This window comes from Crotalus tigris, unplaced genomic scaffold, assembly GCF_016545835.1.
Source record: "Crotalus tigris isolate CLP2741 ecotype Arizona unplaced genomic scaffold, ASM1654583v1 scf7180000019762.1414395, whole genome shotgun sequence".
Classification (NCBI taxonomy): domain Eukaryota; kingdom Metazoa; phylum Chordata; class Lepidosauria; order Squamata; family Viperidae; genus Crotalus; species Crotalus tigris.
Window position 1 is genome coordinate 70,863 of NW_024097700.1, and position 18,624 is coordinate 89,486.

Below are 18,624 nucleotides of genomic sequence, written 5' to 3' on the forward strand. Positions count from 1 at the left end.
AAGACTTAAAGATAACATTTTATTTTTTTAATTGTACAGTAGAGGAGTCAAAGCTGTATCCCCACTTAAATAAAATAGTCCCTAAAATAGTTCCTTATTTTAAGTTGTATTTGATCAAAACCATCTTGGATATTCCTTTTGAGTGTCATGCTTCAAGACATAAAATGGAAATATTCAAGGTATTGTAATGATAATGCTGTGTTTTGGGTAGTTTTGAACATTCTTTGCTGAATGTACATTGGATGTATTAATAAAAACAGGTGGTGAGCAATAAGACAAAATTTCACTGAATAATGCTTTTTATTTCCATATTAAAATTCAGTGTTCATCATTTCTAAAAAAAATATGATGTGTAATCTGAATACAGTGGAAAACACAAGGGGGAGCTGTACCACGTCTTATATTGGAAACTTAACTTTAGTTCAAAACAAAAGCATTACAGCTGTCTCAACTATGTTTACTTATTATTTTCCTTCAAAGATTCTGGATCAAAGAGTGGAAAAGCCAGTAATGCAAGTAGTATATTTTCTTTGAATAGCATAATCCCTCTTAATCAGAGTTACTTGGGGCCACCACAAGCTCTGTCACTTTCTTGTCTTTGTGTAATGTCATGCATACAAAAATTGCAGAGCAGTGCTGCTTTCTTTCTAATCCACCTTCTGCCCTGCAGGCACTTTTGTTGATAATTATAAAACCATTTGATGGAGTGATAAATCATTTAGGGATCAATTTAAGTCAGTAAAGGGCTCCATGGGGAATAATACCTTGAAACTAAATGTAAGCCTGTTCCTTGTGAGGGGCTTTAATTCTAGCAAGGTAACAATATCAGCCTGAGTGGGATTATCCTTTACAGAAAGAGCAAATATTGAGTTTTGGGAGTGCTTTGGGATCCCAATCTCACTTTCTGTTAACCAGACAGACAAGGCTAGGAGTACCTTTTACTGACTTTCGTTGTCCGATGTATCCAATTCTGGAAGATAATGTAAGTAAAACGTACCTGCTGCAAACCCCAGGATCCCTTCCAGCAATGCTTGCTACATGGGGTTGCTTTTGTTTCTTTACTAGAAGCTTCAGTTAGTACTGATAGAAGAGAATATTTGTACTGTAGGCTCATGGTTGAAACAAGGGATTGTTGGTGATCTCTGAGCTTGGTTATTTTCTTGTAGACATTTCATTATTAAACTAGGTAACATCATCAATGCTAGAAGGGAAAGAGTAGATAAATAAAGAAGAAGCCCTACTCCCTTCTAGCACTGATAAATGTTAGCTAGTTTAGTAATGAAATGTCTACAAGAAAATAACCAAGCTCAGAGACCACCAAGGACCCCCCCCCCAATTCAGTTAGTATAAACCTTGGCAGCTGGGTTACTTTTGAGAAGAATAAAAGTGCGTTATTGCCTCTTTTGTTTAAAACGCTGGCTGACTGTTCCTTTTTAGGCCACCCACAAATTTTGCTTATGACTTTTAAAGCCTTAAATGGCCCTAGATCTAGGCTGCCCGAGAGAACACCTTTTTTATCTGAGCTTCCATGCCGCTTGGAATCATCTGAAGAAGTTCACCTACAGTCGCCACCAGAAGTATCTGCAGAGTATGGTTAAAAATAGTCAAAAAGGTGTTTGTTTGTTTTTTAATATGCAATGCATATAAAATGCCCTTGTGGCTGGTATGTCGGCTTCCTTGACTGCACTCTGCAGCAGCGAATGGGCGATTCATTTTTTTGAGGAGCCATATGAGAAACTGGATTTATTAATTATTAATGGTACTTGCCTTTTGAATCAAAAACTCAATTAAAACTGGGTTTAATGCCTCAGTCTTAAAACCATCTTATAAATGGCCGAGGGGGGGGGTAATTGGCACATTACCAGTTTAGAAGACTAAAATACATCTGTACACCTATGAAATTCCACATGGGGGGGGCATTTCCCCTACTCAAACACACCTTGTGGATGAAGTCTACATGAATATACCCTGTTCACATACTTGTCACAACTGCAGTTGCCAGGAGAAAGGGGTGAACTTGCAAGGTTCCAGCTGCCTTGTGATTTCTTTTATAATATGAAGAAATGCATCGCTGCTGTCTCAACAGAATTAGAGTTTATAAAACAAATACATAGGCGTGTAACCTCAACAGACTGGTCATCTGATCTGGAAACACAAGGTCCAGGTCATGCAATGGATGCATGAGGTTTTTAGAAAATCCCAGGGTTTTACCGTTTAGTTTTACTTTCACTGAAGCGTACAAGATACAGAGAGAAAGACTGAGGCTGAGAGACAGCAGGAAGTGTGTTTTTTTTAAATACGTTTCATTGTTTTTCTTATAACTGTAACCCTTTACCTGAAAAAAAATGCCAACAAAAAATATTTAAAAAGCAAGTATAAATATTTAAAAGAGAATTTGAGTTATTCCATAATGCTGTAAGTATAACAATTACATCTGTGTGGAAAAAGTACCGTAACTCAAGTTTTGAACCACCTTTGATCACACAGAATTGCACGATCCACTGTTTTTTTTGAGTGATAAAAGAACCATTTCAAAGGCTGAGAGCTGGCAATTTTTATTTGTTTTTTTAATCTAGCTTTTTGTATCTAGGGTTTAAGTGTCTTTCCATGAGCATACAATCTTTTTTGGCAACTATTTAAGCACGATAAAGCCAAATCTTTTAATAAATGGATAAATTGAGGGATTGGCTTGTACCACTCGTGCTGGCAGAGGAGGCATGTTGCGGGTCCCGTCAGCCTGAGTAGGGCATTCTTTGCTGTTGCTCCTCCTCTCTGGAATATCACCCCCCCCCCGATGTGAGGTTGGCCCCAACCCTCCTATCTTTTCATAAGGGCCTAAAAATGGGGCTGTGCCAGTCGGCTTAGGGCCCCAGCAGGGGAACAGCACAATGGAGGTGGTTGACTGTGTAATAACAGATGCTTCTCTGCCCCCACCTTCCCCCATGTGTGTTTTTGGTTTTAATGTTTGTTTTTAACTTTTTAATGTTTTAGATGTTACGTAACTGTAAGCCGCCCTATGTAAGATGGGCAGCCAATACATTTTATAAATAATAAATAAAATAAAATTCCAGATTGTTTAAATATAAGGTAACTGCACATCAATGTCTTTAACTTCCTCCCCAAACTCTGGTTCATTGCATTAAAAACATACAACCAATAAACAGTAATTGACGGATAGAATCAAAGCATGCACATTCCATCTCCAACGTAAGAACAGTAACTAGAATTATTTGAACATTCGCTAGGAAGTCGAGTAAACCTAAACAATGGGGATTTTTTAATCATAAAAAACGTAGTTTACATAAATTAAGATCTAAAACCACTGATTTTATAATAAGAAAACTTGAATTCTCTAGTCTAGTTTTCTTGCATATTATCCAAATTTATTTGTGTAAACATTTTAGACTATTGGTGGTACTGAATTATGACTTTACTCTTAATAAAAACCTATAAGTTAAAAAAAATTAGGGCCTTTGGAGGCAGGCAAAGCATTTGGAACAAAATGAGAATATAACAAAGGCTTTAATGACAAGTAGTCCTTGACTTAAGACCATAATTAAGCCTGGAATTATGGTCATCAATCATGGTGATTGTTGAGCATGTTACCACCTGACATTGTCTGATTTTACAACTTTTTTTTTTTTTTTGCAACAATCGCTAAGCGAACTCCGTAATCCTTAAGCAAACCTATTTTCACCAATGGGCATTCTTGCCAGAAACTGGCAAAAAAAGTCAACAATTGCAGTCACATGACTGTAGGTGTTTGGCAGCACAGCTGAATTTAGCCATTTGCAGCTTCCAACAATTTATGATGTATTTGCTGAAAAGCTGGTACTTCTGGTTTTCAGCAAGACTGTGTCCATAGCAAAAAAAATGGGTTTGCATTTCCTACTGTCCTACTGTTTTGCATGACGATGCAAAAAAAAAAAAAAGCCATAAAATTGGACTGGTCACCTGACCAACTTGTTTTATGACAGACACAATATATAACAGTAATGGGCAGGCTCCATTATGTGCATATGTTGAGGACCACCAGCATAGTTAGAACCATGTATATACAGAATTTCAAGAATTCCAAAGCTTGACTTTCCAAATGGGCCATGAGTCAGACATATCCAGTATCATTTTCATCTGAACACATTACAGAAACTAATAAATATGCTGAATTATATAATTTACAGTCAGGAAAGTTAGAGAGTTAGAGCTTCCACTTTCACATTTTTGAAACAGAAATCATATTTAACATCCAATAGGAACTTAATCAATAGTCAATTTGTCTAAACTGTCCAATGGAATTAACAAAAACCATCCTGGTTAATGTATTTATCAATCTTGAGGCCATGTTCATTTTTTGCTACTTTTAATCTTCCTCAGAGATTCATAGTGTTTTTCAACTACCTATTAATATCCCTGTTAATCTGAACTATGCATTTTTAAATATTCCTATCTACTAAGTAGGATGCCTTTACTAGAAACCATTATCAATAATTATTTTTTTAATAGAAGCTAAACAAAAACTAAAAACAAGTGTTATTACCATTTGGCAATGATGAGATTATTCCAGTTGATTGTACATCTGTTGTATTTATAGCATGGTAACATCTCCACAAGAAAGATTGTTGATCATAATTGAAAAGATCCAGAATGTCATTAGCTTGTCTAAGACTATAGTTGCAGCAAGATTTGAAACAGCAGTTATCCGATCTGTAACTCATACTTGCACATGCTACATTGTGATAGTTTGTAAATGTATTAAAAAAATATCAGTTATAATGTTTCATAAGAGCTCTGGACAGGACAAAGTGGAATTGCCACTCTTCATAGCCATCCAGAAGCCAAGTACTGTACAATGACAGCTAAATTTTAATTTAACACTAACAGGACAATGTTCTCCATAATGCTTGAGAATACTGGGCTGTCTTACCAGGAAGGTGCCATAGTGCAGGGGTGCTCAACCTTGACAACTTTAAGACTTGTGGACTTCAACTCCCAGAATTCCTCAGCCAGCAATGCTGGCAAAGTCTTAAAGTTGCCACAGTTGAGGACTCCTGCCCTAGTACACAAAACTATTTCCTAAGACCTCATCATGTGTTGATTAAGATGCTGCTGTACAGTATCTAATGGTAGAGCTAGCTTTAAGAAAGAACATTTCTATGCCAAAAATGTGAAGTCAGACCAGAGGCATCTGCAGCTAGCCATAAAGGTGCCAACATGAAATGTTCATTCCAATATTATAGGATAAGCCCCAGCCTCTTATTTGAATCATGACACCAGGCACATATGGGTTGGCGTTTGCGTTGGAACAAGAAGAAGCATGTTTTCTCATTTATCGCCTGTTCTGTGTGAGGCTACATCTGGATGTAGCTGGGAGCCTTGAAAATAAAATCCCAAACGTATAGGAAAAATTTTCTAACCTGCACATTTTTCACAAGTATTTGGAATGAGCAGTAAACATAAGAAAACCAGAGAGATCAGCATTAATTACCTCCGCAGTCCAACTTCATTAAGGAAGTTTCTAAGAGGAGGCACAATGGAAAACGCTAGCAACAAAAAAGAACTGCTTCTTGCATTTGCTCAGGCTTCTCCATCTGCATGAATCATCAAACTTTATCCTTGACCTGATGCTCCAGATCTTCTTCTAAAAGCAGCAGCAGAGAGACAAAAGAGGTTTACGTAAGAAATAATCAGCTGTGTGGTTAGCCAACCTTTTCCTATGGATATGCCAACATTAAGACTTCTAATAATTGGGCTCAGTGCTACAAACTACACTTCATGGTTAAGAAATTATCATCAGGAGAGCCTCAGCTTCTCAAATTTCTCAAGTCTGGTTTCTCAAACGAAAGCACCTTAGTTCATTTTCAATACACATTTGACAGCTCAGCAACAGGAAATAGTATAAAACAAAATTCTGTTTCAAAATAGGCTTAATGAGCCGGGGGCGGGGGGGGGGGGGAAATACTTTTGCTTTTCACATGCCTGATCACACATTTGCATAGACTTCTTCCATCCTTAGAGTAAAGGAGCTAAACTTGCTTTGATCAGAAAGAGGCATGTCAAAATTATAGAAATAGAAATCATAGAAATAATGGGGAAAATAAAATTGTTTTATACAATTGTGTGTGTGTGTGTGTGTGTGTGTGTGTGTGTGTATACACAGAGAGAGAGAGAGTACACGGGGGAGGGAGAGAGACATGAAAAAAACAAATATCAGGTTAGCGAATGTAACAGTAAATAAAAAAATAGTATATTAAAAATCAATCTCATCTTTGGTGACTTTGTGGAAACCCCTCTTCTTGGCAATAGTTTGGAACTGGGATTGCCATCCCACCTGTCTACAGTTTCGGTCTACCTATCTATTGTACATCCAGCCACAATGCTGGTTTCCCATCAGAATAGTAACCAGGATTTCTTGCTTAGCTGCTAAACTCACACATGATCACACAGCCATATGCTGATAAAAGTGGATTAAAGGCTCCCGATAAGTACATTAGTATTGTATAACTGCTACGTGATAAATACTTAAGTTAATAAATGGAGTTAAATTACAAATTTAATTGGAAAACAAATAGACACTTACCTTTCTAGGTATGCAAATTTATTAATGTTTTCCCTTAGACTTTAGTGATAGTAAATAAAATCATAGCACTATACAAAACTGTTGGGATAAACAAGTTCATGGAATTTTTCCCAGTGCCTGAAGCATTTCTTTGATCTGTAAACAAGAAAATACAATCTGTTGGGATTTTGTAGAAAACCTGATTCTCTATTGTTAGGTCTAAGAAACTGGGTATCTGCATCTGTTTTCATAATCAGGATGCTTTATATATCACAGAAATGTGACACTTTACAGCATGATTGTTATGGTAAGAACCTGCCTGTTTACAACATGGCTATAGAACTGAGCTTAACTTCAAAACACCCACTTAAAGCAAAATCCTAGCTATCTATAACACTCTCCACTATCTGTCTATATTTTTTTATTTGTTAGGAAGTTGGTAGACACATTTACCATTATACTCCATCCACCATTTTCAACTTTTAAGAATGTCTGTGAGGCCTATTTAAGTCTCAGAGACATTTTTGTAAAACAAAGATGAAGGTAGAAACTGGTGCTTTGCCAGCTTTCTGTTTGATATTTTTGGTTAAAACTAAAATAATTAAAGATGGATGGACCAGAGATTTTGGCAGCTGGGGAATTCTGGGAGGCGAAGTTCATACACTTTAAAGTTACCAAGTTTGAAAAACATTGATCTAGATTCTAGAACACAGAATTACTGACATTTAAGATTCAGTTTGAAAATGATAGATGAGTTAATTTCACAGGTCAATGCAAGTCAGATTCTAGCAGATATTGCCCCTTTGATAATTATTGTATTGCTGTCTTGGAAGAAGTAACTCTAAGCTAGCGAAATATTCATTGGGTTGACAGTATCCTAAAAGGATTTTACTTTTGCAATAATGCACCAATAAATTGCTGAGTATTAGTCTCCCAGGGCCCATAACTCAAGTAAGTAAAGTTAAGACAATAAATTGGTTCAACCAAAGTAGTATGCTTGACAAATACAAAAGTTCCATGGGATTCAAAATAAAACATTTTTAACATGCTGAAAACCAGGGGAAATGGTTAGGGACATTTTAAGGTAGAGGGACCAAAAATATACAGAGTGAATATTGGAGAATCAGAAGCAAGCACACTGCAACTTCTGAGGCACTGACAATTTGTATAGTCCTTAAAGCAAAAGACATTGATCAGCTATGTTTCAAGGTTTTTTTTGATATAGTACAATCCCTTAGGATAGTGATGGCGAACCTTTTAGAGCAGTGGTTCTCAACCTTTCTAATGCCGTGACCCCATAATACAGTTCCCCATGTTGTGGTGACCCCCCAAGTGGGTATGGCCACCAATAAGAGGGAGTAGGACAGCTAGGGAAAAGGGAAAAAATGGTGGACAGCATGGTTTGGCGACCCCCATGAAATGGTCGTTTGACCCCAAATGGGGTCCCGACCCACAGGTTGAGAACCAGTTTTAGAGACTGAGTGCCCAAACAGCAACCCAAAACCCAATTATCCATCGTCGAGTGCCGGGTGGGTGTGGCCCATTGGCTAGGCGTGGCCCATTGGCTGGGCATGGCTGCAGTGGTAACAGCAGACTGGGTGGGACTAAAAAGTTCAATCAATCAATTCCAACTTTGCAAGATCTTTTTTTTCCCGCAAGAAGTTGAAATTGACTGATTGAACCTTTTTTTTTTTTTTTTTTTGCACATGGCAACGGAGGGCTAAAGCGAAAAGGTTTTATAAAACCCAGCTGAAGGCCTAGGACTGGGGCGACGGTGTGCGTGCCCACAGCTCTGAGTGCCGCCTCTGGCACCCATGCCATAGGTTCGCCATCACTGCCTTAGGATTCTGATTTTCACAAATGCTAGAATACTATACGCTGTGCTCATCAAAATTGAACATTTTTTCTTTTCAAGCCTAGACTCTTTCTAGGTCATCACGTGTACCCTTTTCTCCTGTTCATCTGTAAGATTCCTTTAATCCCCCTTACTGGAAAATGTTTGGTCCCATATATCAGGGGTCCTCAACCTTGGCAACTTTAAGACTTGTGGACTTCAACTCCCAGCAAAGCTGGCTGAGGAATTCTGGGAGTTGAAGTCCACAAATCTTAAAGTTGCCAAGATTGAGGACCCCTGCCATATATTATAGAATTATGGATGCTTTTAGTTCTTTTAGTTTTGGGTGAGTCCAGTCCACTCTTCCAGCTGTGTATCTAATGATTGCAATTGCCCAGGTAGTAATTGCCTTGATATTTCCTCCACTTAATCTGGACTTTTAAGTTCTTCATTTTTGTAATGTATTTACTCCTAGCCTTCTTCTTGACTTCAGTGTGCTTGATGTCGTTATCTTAAAGCAGTGGTTCTCAACCTTTCTAATGCCGTGACCCCATAATACAGTTCCCCATGTTGTCGTGACCCCCAACCACTTATACATCACCATGTGCTAGGGGCGTGGCCAAAGAAAAGGGGGGAAAATGGCAGACAGCCTTGTTTGGCGACCCCCGTGAAATGGTCGTTCGACCCCAAATGGGGTCCCAACCCACAGGTTGAGAACCACTGTCTTAAAGGATGTCCGGGTATTTGTAATCATTGTATTCATCCAGACTCTTGATATTGTTTCCATTGAACATCTTGATTGCTTCAGTTTGTACTATTTCCCTCTTGTTGACGATAAGGGTGGCATATTTGTCCAGTCCAAATTCCACTGCAGTATCCTGGCTGCGTATTCAGACAATGCTGAGCTGTCTATTTCAGATGGTGTTTCTTCTATGCCTTCAAGCTAGTTTTGACTCCTGTTTGTGGTTTGCTTGGCAAGATTTCAGAAGTGATTTGCCATTGCTTGCTTCCTAGAGCTGAGATACAGAGAGTCACTCTGCTTTTTTTGTGCCTCAGGCAGTACTAGAGCTCACACTCTCGATGCCTTATCTGGTACCACCAAACTGGCATGCTCTACCTTGCTTATACTCTGTCTTTAACCAGAATACATCACCCCATTCTTAGCTCTGCATAAACATTCATCTTGAAAATGACATGCAAATATGCAGAAAGAATTTCTGACATACATTTGGATAGCAATGTATGACTCGAGAGACGATTTTAGTAATCATTTAGTAATGATTGTTAAGATGAAAGATAAGGAAAGATAAGAATAAGAAGAGAAGTGGATTTAAGGCTCATGGGAAGAGATTGATGTATAATGCATGCATTGGGTGCTCCATTTGATTTTAAACAGCTTGTGAGATATTCTACATGTCTCCACAAATACTGAAATTTTGCATGTTTTTTTTTTTTTAAATTGAAGTTCTTTGGAATCTGAAATGCACCAATTCTACACTAAAGTCCTAAGGCTGCAATTATATCTGATATGCAATCTGTGGCTCTGAGAGGAGACAAAATAATTGGCAGATCGGATTAGAATAATTCTTCACTATACTTTGTTTCAGAAGAAAAAAAATCATCCATCTTCTCTGCCCGTGGTTTCCTTCCAGTCCTGGCTACATTCAATTATTCTTCCTAGATTTTAACCCATTGCATCTTAGACCTTTTCTTTCAGCTATCCTACGTTCAGGTTCCTTAGTGATTATCCACCTGTTTCTTCAATATTGCAGGCCAGTTCTCTCTTATCTATTTTTATTTTATTCTTTGCCATTTTGATGGTTGGAATCCTATAGGGCCTTTTCAGTTCTGCAAGGATTAAACTCCCACATAATCGATGCATTAATCTTTTTACCTATTAGAAATACTGTTCTGGAAGCTGATGTTTGCCTCAGTTCCTTATTTTGGAATATGCAGCTGTAATTCGCAGGAGCACTTGGTCTGATTCTCAAGACACTGGTTACGTTGAAAAGTCCTGTGTCTGTCAGCTTATATGAAGTGTTTGCAAATATTGTGTCATTGATTCTGTTTTCATAAAGCCAAAGAACGTCAGCCATAGGGTACCCTTCTGACTGGCAAATTAAGAAGTGACCTTCATCTTCTTCTCTTTCCTGAATCTTTATCCTCTTGTAAGGTGCTACATAAAAAAGAAATAAAACAATTACTCAAGCTCTCTCCAGGTTTCAGACCTTTCTTTCAGATAGTTCTCTACCATTGTTAGTTTTTTTCCCCCTTGGAGGTAATTGACAAAAGCATTATACAAGGAAATATATTTTGTGCTGATTTTGTTAAATGCACTTTTTCGTTCACTGTGCAGGTCTTTAAAAAGTGTTTGGGGGGAAAACTACAATGGTATTATTAGCAGTTTTCCTTCCAATAACAAAAGTTTAGAGCAGTGGTTCTCAACCTGTGGATCGAACGACCATTTCACGGGGGTCGCCAAACAACACAGTCCGCCATTTTTTTTCCCTTTTCCTTAGCTGTGCTACTCCCTTTTATTCTATTGGCTTTTGAAAGCCAATAGAATAGACTCTCTTGAATAGAGTCTAATTCTATTGGCTTTCAAAAGCCAATAGGCATTGTCCAGGCTGTCTCTGCCCTGCTGAGCCCGCCAAAAGTCCCATTCTGCAAACGGTGCTGCACCAGTTGAGTAGTCCTCGACTTACGACCAGTTGAGTAGTCCTCGACTTACGACTGGTTGGGGGTCGCGGCATTAAAAAGGTTGAGAACCACTGGTTTAGAAGGAGCCATTTTGATCATGGCCACATAAAAGAAGAAAGGTTTTAAATCTCTCTTGCTGTCTGCTGCATTTTGATAGTTATTAATGCACACACCAACTCCCAGTTGCATTATTAAAAATCTGCATGCTAAAGGTAAACTATTCATTAACGTTTCACTCTTCTGATACAAAGGGAAAAAATGGCAGGTGCTACAGTATAAAATGTAAGTCAGAATGTCTTTTTCAAGATTGGGGGTGGGGAGAGATAACTTCAGAACTTCCCTTCCAGGGAAATTTCTGCAAAGCCATAAAAATAGGAGGCAGGAAGTAGAATCTCACTTCTTCTGTGGATATTCATAGGGATAACTGAGAAGATATGAAGAAGGTTAACTGTTTATTTGCTATGAAACAAATGATGACAACAATGAGCCTTATCTCTCCATGATTACAAGAGTGTGAGGGAGCCTGGAGATGACCCTGGTCCCCCCACTGCCATCTGGGTCACTTTGTTGGAACATAACCAGATTGTTTTCCTTGGGTAGTTTCCTTCCATGGCTGGTTGTGTAGACCCTCTACATGATCTTCTAAAATAAATGACAGCTATTGTAAGTAAAATAACCCCACGCTTGAAATCTTGCCTCTGTAGTATGAAGTCAGCAGAGAAGGAGCAAAGAGGGCCCATAATCCCCATGTGCTTTGACACAATTCTACCCGCATAATGGATTAATATACCAAGTTTTTAAGAAGGAGTAGGGTAGCAATTTCCAGGCTAATCATTTTTATCAAGGCAGATTTTTGGCCACCCTAGACTAATACATCCTTTCTCCTACAGGTAGTCTTCAGTGCTAAATATGTAAAAGCATATCCTGAAATTCTGACTGATAAATAATGGCAAATCATTCGGCTTTTCCCTCCTGACATTCTATGGCTACTAACCTTCGATTTTCAAGTCAATGTACTTGTAATCAGCTTCACGATAGTTGACCATGCAAAGGTAACGTCCAGCATCTGTGATCCTTAGATGGGTGATTTGTAACATAGAATAGCCTCTTTTCAATTCCTCATATAATAATGTAACTCTTCCTTGAAAATGTTGGTGTTGCCCTGACAAGTCTTCTCGTCCATTTTGGAGCTTGTAAACTTCCTTGGCTTCATCTGACAACTTTTGCTGCCAGAAAATATTCAACTGTGTCAGATTCAAGGAGTTATCAGTTGGAAAGCGACAACCTATAGTCACATTGCTTCCATATTCTGCAAAGTAATGAGGCTGAATAACACTCACTCGGAATAAAGCTGGAAAAAAGAAAAAAGAAAAAAAATGAACTTGAGTATCCACCAGGCAATTAACATTTTTATTCAGAAATATGTGCATTGTAGCTCAGTTAAGTAGGAGCCTGCAGAAACACCTCTAATCATGTGGGGTCCTTGGTGCTCTCTGAACCTGGTTGTTTTCTTGCAGATATTTCATTATCAAACTAGGTAACATCATCAGTGCTGTAGCACCAAGGACCCCACAGTTCAACCCTGAGCTACAAATATTCTCTTCTATTGCTATTTTGCAAATACCTAAATATGTTGAATATCTAAATATGTGCATTTCCATATAAATGAAACACAACCCCCAAGGTTTATACTAACTAAAGTGTGAGGTCTTTAGTGCTCTTTGAGCTTGGTTGTTTTCCTGTAGATGTTTCCTTATCAAACTAGGTAATAGTAATCAGTGCTAGAAAGAAGTGGGTTTGATCTCTTTTTATATACTTTGTATAATTGATCTCTAATCATTTAAATGCCTTTGGTTTATACTTGTGTGACATGTTTTTCTAAGGGATTGCACATTCATGTGCTTACAGTCATTGTTGCTCCCATAAAGTAAATCTGAGAAGCTGAATCAACTGTAAGGAATTAAGGGAATAGTTTTAATCATTACAGCCTTTCTAGACGAGTAACTATAATCTCGGAAATAGTCATTTCCTTTGGTCCTCATTTTAATGTAGATTTTACTCAGTAATATCATTTCCATTTCTGGTATGCAAAGCAGTTTTGTTTTTGTTTTTTGCTGGCTGTACTTTCACTGATAGAGTGAAAAAAATTCCTAAATCGATGAAAGGGGCATATATATAATGTTAGGAAAAATCTCTACTAAACATAGAACTATCAGAAGAAAAAACTACAAAAAATGGGGAAATATTTCTAATCGGATCCTTTTTTTTCTTTTTGATTTGAACTGATGCAGAAATGAGAAGCAATCCATTTCAATTTGAAAATTAGAAAAAGGAGAATGAGAAGCTGAGCAGAGCTGAGCAGGAGAGCTGCTTCTAAATTGAGAAGCAGCCAAAGGCAGTGCAGAAAGATACCTGAGGTGGGCTCTTTGAAACAATTTCATTGTGAAGAGCCCCTAATTTCTAGCCAGTGTTTTATTTTTACAGCCCACTTCACATGATCCATAAACAGGGAGATTACTGTGAGACATTCCAGGCATATTCAAAAAAAAAAAAAAGATTTTTTGCAGATATTACAAGAAAGTGATAGCGCAATTAGTAACATTTTTCTTCTTCTAGTTATGATTATTAAAACACATGTTATGCTAATTTTAAGGATCTGTGAGTATCAAGAAGAGGATTCTAAAAAAATCCGTAATTCTAGAAATGGAAATCCTCAATAGCATGAATTGGGGTGTGGGGAAAGAAATTTTGCTGGTATTTGGCATTCAGACTGAATGTGAAGCCTAATGAATGCCACAAGGATGGTCTTCCCTGCTCATAAACCTGCTATCATGGCTATGTGGTGAGTTACAAAATGAAAAATCCAGACTGGTGCCCTAAGTGTCAGGTTGGTGGTTCCAGCTGATTCCTCCAAGCCTGCTTAGATGTGGCTTCTTTCCCAAAATGCTTCTGGTTCCTAGCTGCTTACCATGAGTTTGAATTCATAACCGGAACCAATCCTTTGGAGATTACTCCAGATACATGGGATCCTTGGACCTTTCTGAGCTTGGTTGTTTTCTTGCATACATTTCATTACCTAACTAGATAAACAATACCCCAATCAAGGAACCAGCAACTCAGACAATCAAACAGTAAACAGTAGCAATAATCAAGGGACTGTCAAGATCGCTCTCACCAACACTGATGGGGCAAGCCACTTGTATACAAACAGTCAGCAAATCCCATTCCCTTCTAGCACTGATGATGTTACTTAGTTGAGTAATGAGACCTCTACAAGGAAACAATCAAGCCCAGAGAGCATCAGGGATGTCACAGTTCAAACCTGAGCTGCAAATATTCTCATTTACTGGTACTCCAGGTAAGTTTGGAACATCTTTTATGCTGGTTGAACGGAAAAGACACAAGCAATAACACTTGTCCTTTTGAATATCTCCCACTAAATTGCAACAGGGTTTGTACCCAAAGGAGCACGGCCACAACAAAGCACTACAACACTGATTCACTTTGGTTGAAAGCCCATTACTGCAACGGTTCTCCTGACCTGAACTTTTAGGGATTAGGGAGCAGCTTAAAGTTCTGGCACAAATCTGAAATTCTAAATTTGGTGGACAATTCTGAGAATATTATTGGAAAACAACCAATAGAAAACTCTCACCTGCTGTCAAAGAAAGCTGGGTTGCAAACAGCAGAACTGGTAGGAACTTGGCCATTTTTCCAGAAATATCTTTAAAAAAGAGTGACATTCATTAATATCATAATAGTTCAGCAGGTTGACTCAAGCTAAGGTGCTTTGCACTGTTTTTGTCAATAAAAGCTAATTTACTGAGGACTTTTAAAAAAACAACAATTGATATGGAAGTAGGAAGATATATTTTTTCCTTTGCCACAGAGAAACGGTTCTTTAGCCTATTGCCTTCTAAAAAAAGCATGCCTGTCAATTGAGACCATGCTCAGAGTCATTTGCAGTGTGTCCCCTGACCTTGAAAGTTACTGGGTAGACCTGCAGCCCAAGACATTTGACTGCCTCCAACTCCAGTTTCATCTGAAGAAATGAGCCAGCATTTGCATCTTACTGCCCAATGGCAGTAATGACTACGTCTGTCCATGGCTAGGTCTGCAAGCAATCTTGAGAATTGAGAGAGCGAAGTTTATAATTCAGCAGAAACTTGCTGGGCTGGTCTCCAAATTTAAAAATTCTTCCATAGACGTTTGCTGCTGCTGCCTTTCAGGCTAAAGCTAAAGCATTTCCTGCTCAGGTGGATTGATAGTTGCATTTAACCTTTAACTTACTCTTGTATGCTCTTTTTGGTGCATTATTTTAGTACTAAATGGCGATCTGTAGTTTTATTTCATGTTTTTATTTAACAGTATGCTTTTATATATTTCTTTTGGGAGCTGCCTTGAAGATGCATGGATAAAGATTTCTATCGATCTAATTTAAAAAAAACAATTGTTACTCTCTAGTTCAGGGCAGGTGTTTGACATGAGTTTAGACATCCAATCTATTTTGGGGAGTCCTCAACTTAAAATCACAATTGGGACTAGAACTTCTGCCATTAAGCCATGTGGTTAAGTCAGCCATGTCCAATTGTATAACCACTTTTGCCATGGTTGTTAAGCAAATCACAAACTGTTAAGTAAACCCAGCTTCCTCAATTGATCTGTTTTTGCCAGAAAATGATCAGAAGTCCCTTGAGAAGGTTGCAGATGATGACCACATGACCCTGGGACACTACAATCATTGTAAATTCATGGCAATTGCCAAGCACCCAAATCATGTTATTGATATAAGGACCTGTCACAAGTCACTTTTTCCAGCATCATCGTAACTTTGAATTGCTGTTATATGAATGGTCATAAGTTGAGGGCTACTTGTCTGCCCAAAACAGAAAGAGGCATGCTGGATCAGACCAAGCATCTATCCAAATACAATAGTTCTATTCATGCAAGGTTCTTGGAAGCTTGCATCAAGAAATATATGCATAACCAGCTGGTAAGGTAAGAACTAAAATTATTAAGGACAAAAGGGCATATTTCTTCCCAAGAATAGAAGTGTATTTTTAAATTATATCCCATATCCTTAATAAGACAGGGGTGTCAAACTGCTTGCCTGCGGGCCGGATGCGTCATGGCGAAACCGCGCCCACCCCATTGCCGGCAATGGAAAAAAAGTTGTGATACATCGCGACACGTCCTGTGGCGTTGTAAGTTTGACACCCCTGCTCTAAGAATTGTGAAATCTAGCTCAATAAGAGAAATTCCAATCTCTCCTAGTCAGCCCAGGCACATAGAAGAAAAAAACCACGTGCTTTGCTGAAGTAGTATGTTTGTTTGAGTGTGTTTGTTTATTTATATGATTTTTGTCCCGCCTTTATTATTTTATAAGTAACTCAAGATGGCAAACATACCTAATATTCCTTTCTCCTGTTTTCCCCACAACAACCCTGAGGGGTGGGCTGGGTTGAGAGAGAGGGACTGGCCTAAAGTCAGCCAGCCAGTTTCTAGCCTGGTGCCTTAATCACTAAACCAGGGGTAGGCAACCCAAGGTTGCCTATCCCTGCACTAAACCAAGATGGCTGTGTTGTTCTGCTGGAAAACCTTTGGATGTACAAAATCTACTTTTTTTTTTTTTTGGCCTCACCCAATCTTTGCCAGTCTCATTCCAATCAAACTAATGACCTAGTTATCAAGTTACTGAATCTAGGCCCCTGCTCTGAATTAAACTATTGTGGGTAGGTAGCTGTCAGATCCTGCACAACTGCATGATTGCAACCAGTGAAGGCAAGTCCACCAACTCTTTGGTTTGGTTCCATCATCTTATTGTTATGATTTTTTTTCACCCTCACTTCTTATCAGAGCTTGCCTGCCTGTACTTCAAATCCTATATCCTGCCCTCTGGGATGACAGAAATCAGAACTGGGAACACCAGTCATCAGTGTGATGATTCGGACCACATGATATTCAGACCTCATGGTCAAGGTAGCCTTGTATTAAAAATAGTGCCTGTGTGGTTTAATCCAGCATTATTTTCCCTAACAACTCAAGGACCTGGTCATGGTTAGAGGGAAGAGCATTATAGAACAGGATTGAGTCCTAAATGGGGATTCCACTTTACTTTTTCCATTAGAGCAGAGGAAGGAATAATCATGAGAACAAAACCAACAGAGGTGAAATGAAGAATGAAGAGAGTCGCAGGAACCTAACAATAGCATCTACACAGAGCTTCCCAGAAGAGGCTTGGAAAGAGACAAGGGACGCCGAGGGAGGGGAGAAGGCAACCGGCCAGCATCCTTTGGCTGTAATTGAGATGCCTGCTTCCTTTTTGCATCCGCTCTCCTAGGTTTAGATGTCATTAGAGAACTGGGCCTGACAAGATAGCCACTGTACTTAGTCTTGCCCTGTGCACAGTATTCCTAAAGCAACATTGGATGTTTTCTACTGAATGACTTCCTCTTCTAAAGAATCCCTACATTCTGGTTTTGATAAATATTAGGACTGTCTGGGACCCCAAATCTGCAATAGTTTTCAAAGTAAATGGAGATGGAGTCATGTGTTTATTGCTCACTCTCTCAGCTTCTACTGACTTGTTGGCACATGGGCTGGTGCATGGGTTCCAGTGGTGACTATAGCAAACTGGGGTCATGCACTTTTCATTTGTCCTCCCCCTGTGCACTCCTGTAAACCCCCATGACTGATTTACCTACCCCCAAACCCCTGTAGACACCAAGAACTATTTTGCACTATCTTTTATATCTGGACTAGAAACTTGCTTTTGAAGATGGCCCTAACAAGTTACCTGAAATATGACCCTCCTCTGCATATGAGATTTAAATACATTTTTTTCTTTAAATTATGCCAAACAGCAAAGCCAAAGGGAAACAATAGACCATTTTGTAGACCAGAGGCCACCAACCTGTTAGGCACCAGGGACCGGTTCTGCGGGGAGAGGTTTTTTTTCCGCGGACCGGAGGGGGTGTGGTTCGTGTGCTGCCTGCATCCCATGGATTGGCCTTTGCTTGTTTGCGCAGCCTGGTTTCTGGCAGCCGTGGCCCAGTACCGGTCCACGGCCCGGGGGTTGGGGACCTCTGTCGTAGACGATATCAGAATCTCTGCACTTCTGAGCTATTTGTCACATTCTTCTGAGGGTGCTTTTAAAACATTAACTAAAATTTGCCCTCTGGGAATTCTATCAGATTCAATATATCTGGGGAGTTACAGGTTTGGGAAGGCTTTCATGGCTCTAGTACAGGAAGGCTCCTACTGCTATTGCAGAAATATTTTGATCAACCTGTTACCTTTCATAATCCATCCAATACCTGGAATTCTCAGTATATCATAGGGGATTGAAGATAATTATATAAAATAAAAAATATGGAAACAGCAATATACACAAGCTATTTATTGTATTATGTATCATCTCTCTCTTTGTCTTCCCCTCTCTCATCTATTTCTCTGTCTCAATGTAATAAAAACCCTTAAAATAAAATGAAAAAAATAACTAAAATACACCTGGGAAAGAAGACAGTCTTACCCT

General features: G+C 38.8%; 1 protein-coding gene across 2 annotated transcripts in view; it reads right to left on the minus strand.

Moving 5' to 3' along the window:
• Positions 1-18,624, minus strand: part of LOC120317689 (programmed cell death 1 ligand 1-like) — a 28,269-nt gene continuing 9,645 nt past the window's right edge. For both annotated transcript variants that reach the window (XM_039364480.1, XM_039364481.1), the window contains exons 2-6: positions 14,746-14,814; positions 12,085-12,441; positions 10,285-10,566; positions 6,578-6,712; positions 1-5,638 (exon numbers count right to left, since the gene is read on the minus strand). In XM_039364480.1, coding sequence (XP_039220414.1) covers positions 6,612-6,712; positions 10,285-10,566; positions 12,085-12,441; positions 14,746-14,814 — 809 coding nt within the window. In that variant the 3' untranslated portion in view covers positions 1-5,638; positions 6,578-6,611. The remainder of the gene's footprint in view (positions 5,639-6,577; positions 6,713-10,284; positions 10,567-12,084; positions 12,442-14,745; positions 14,815-18,624) is intronic.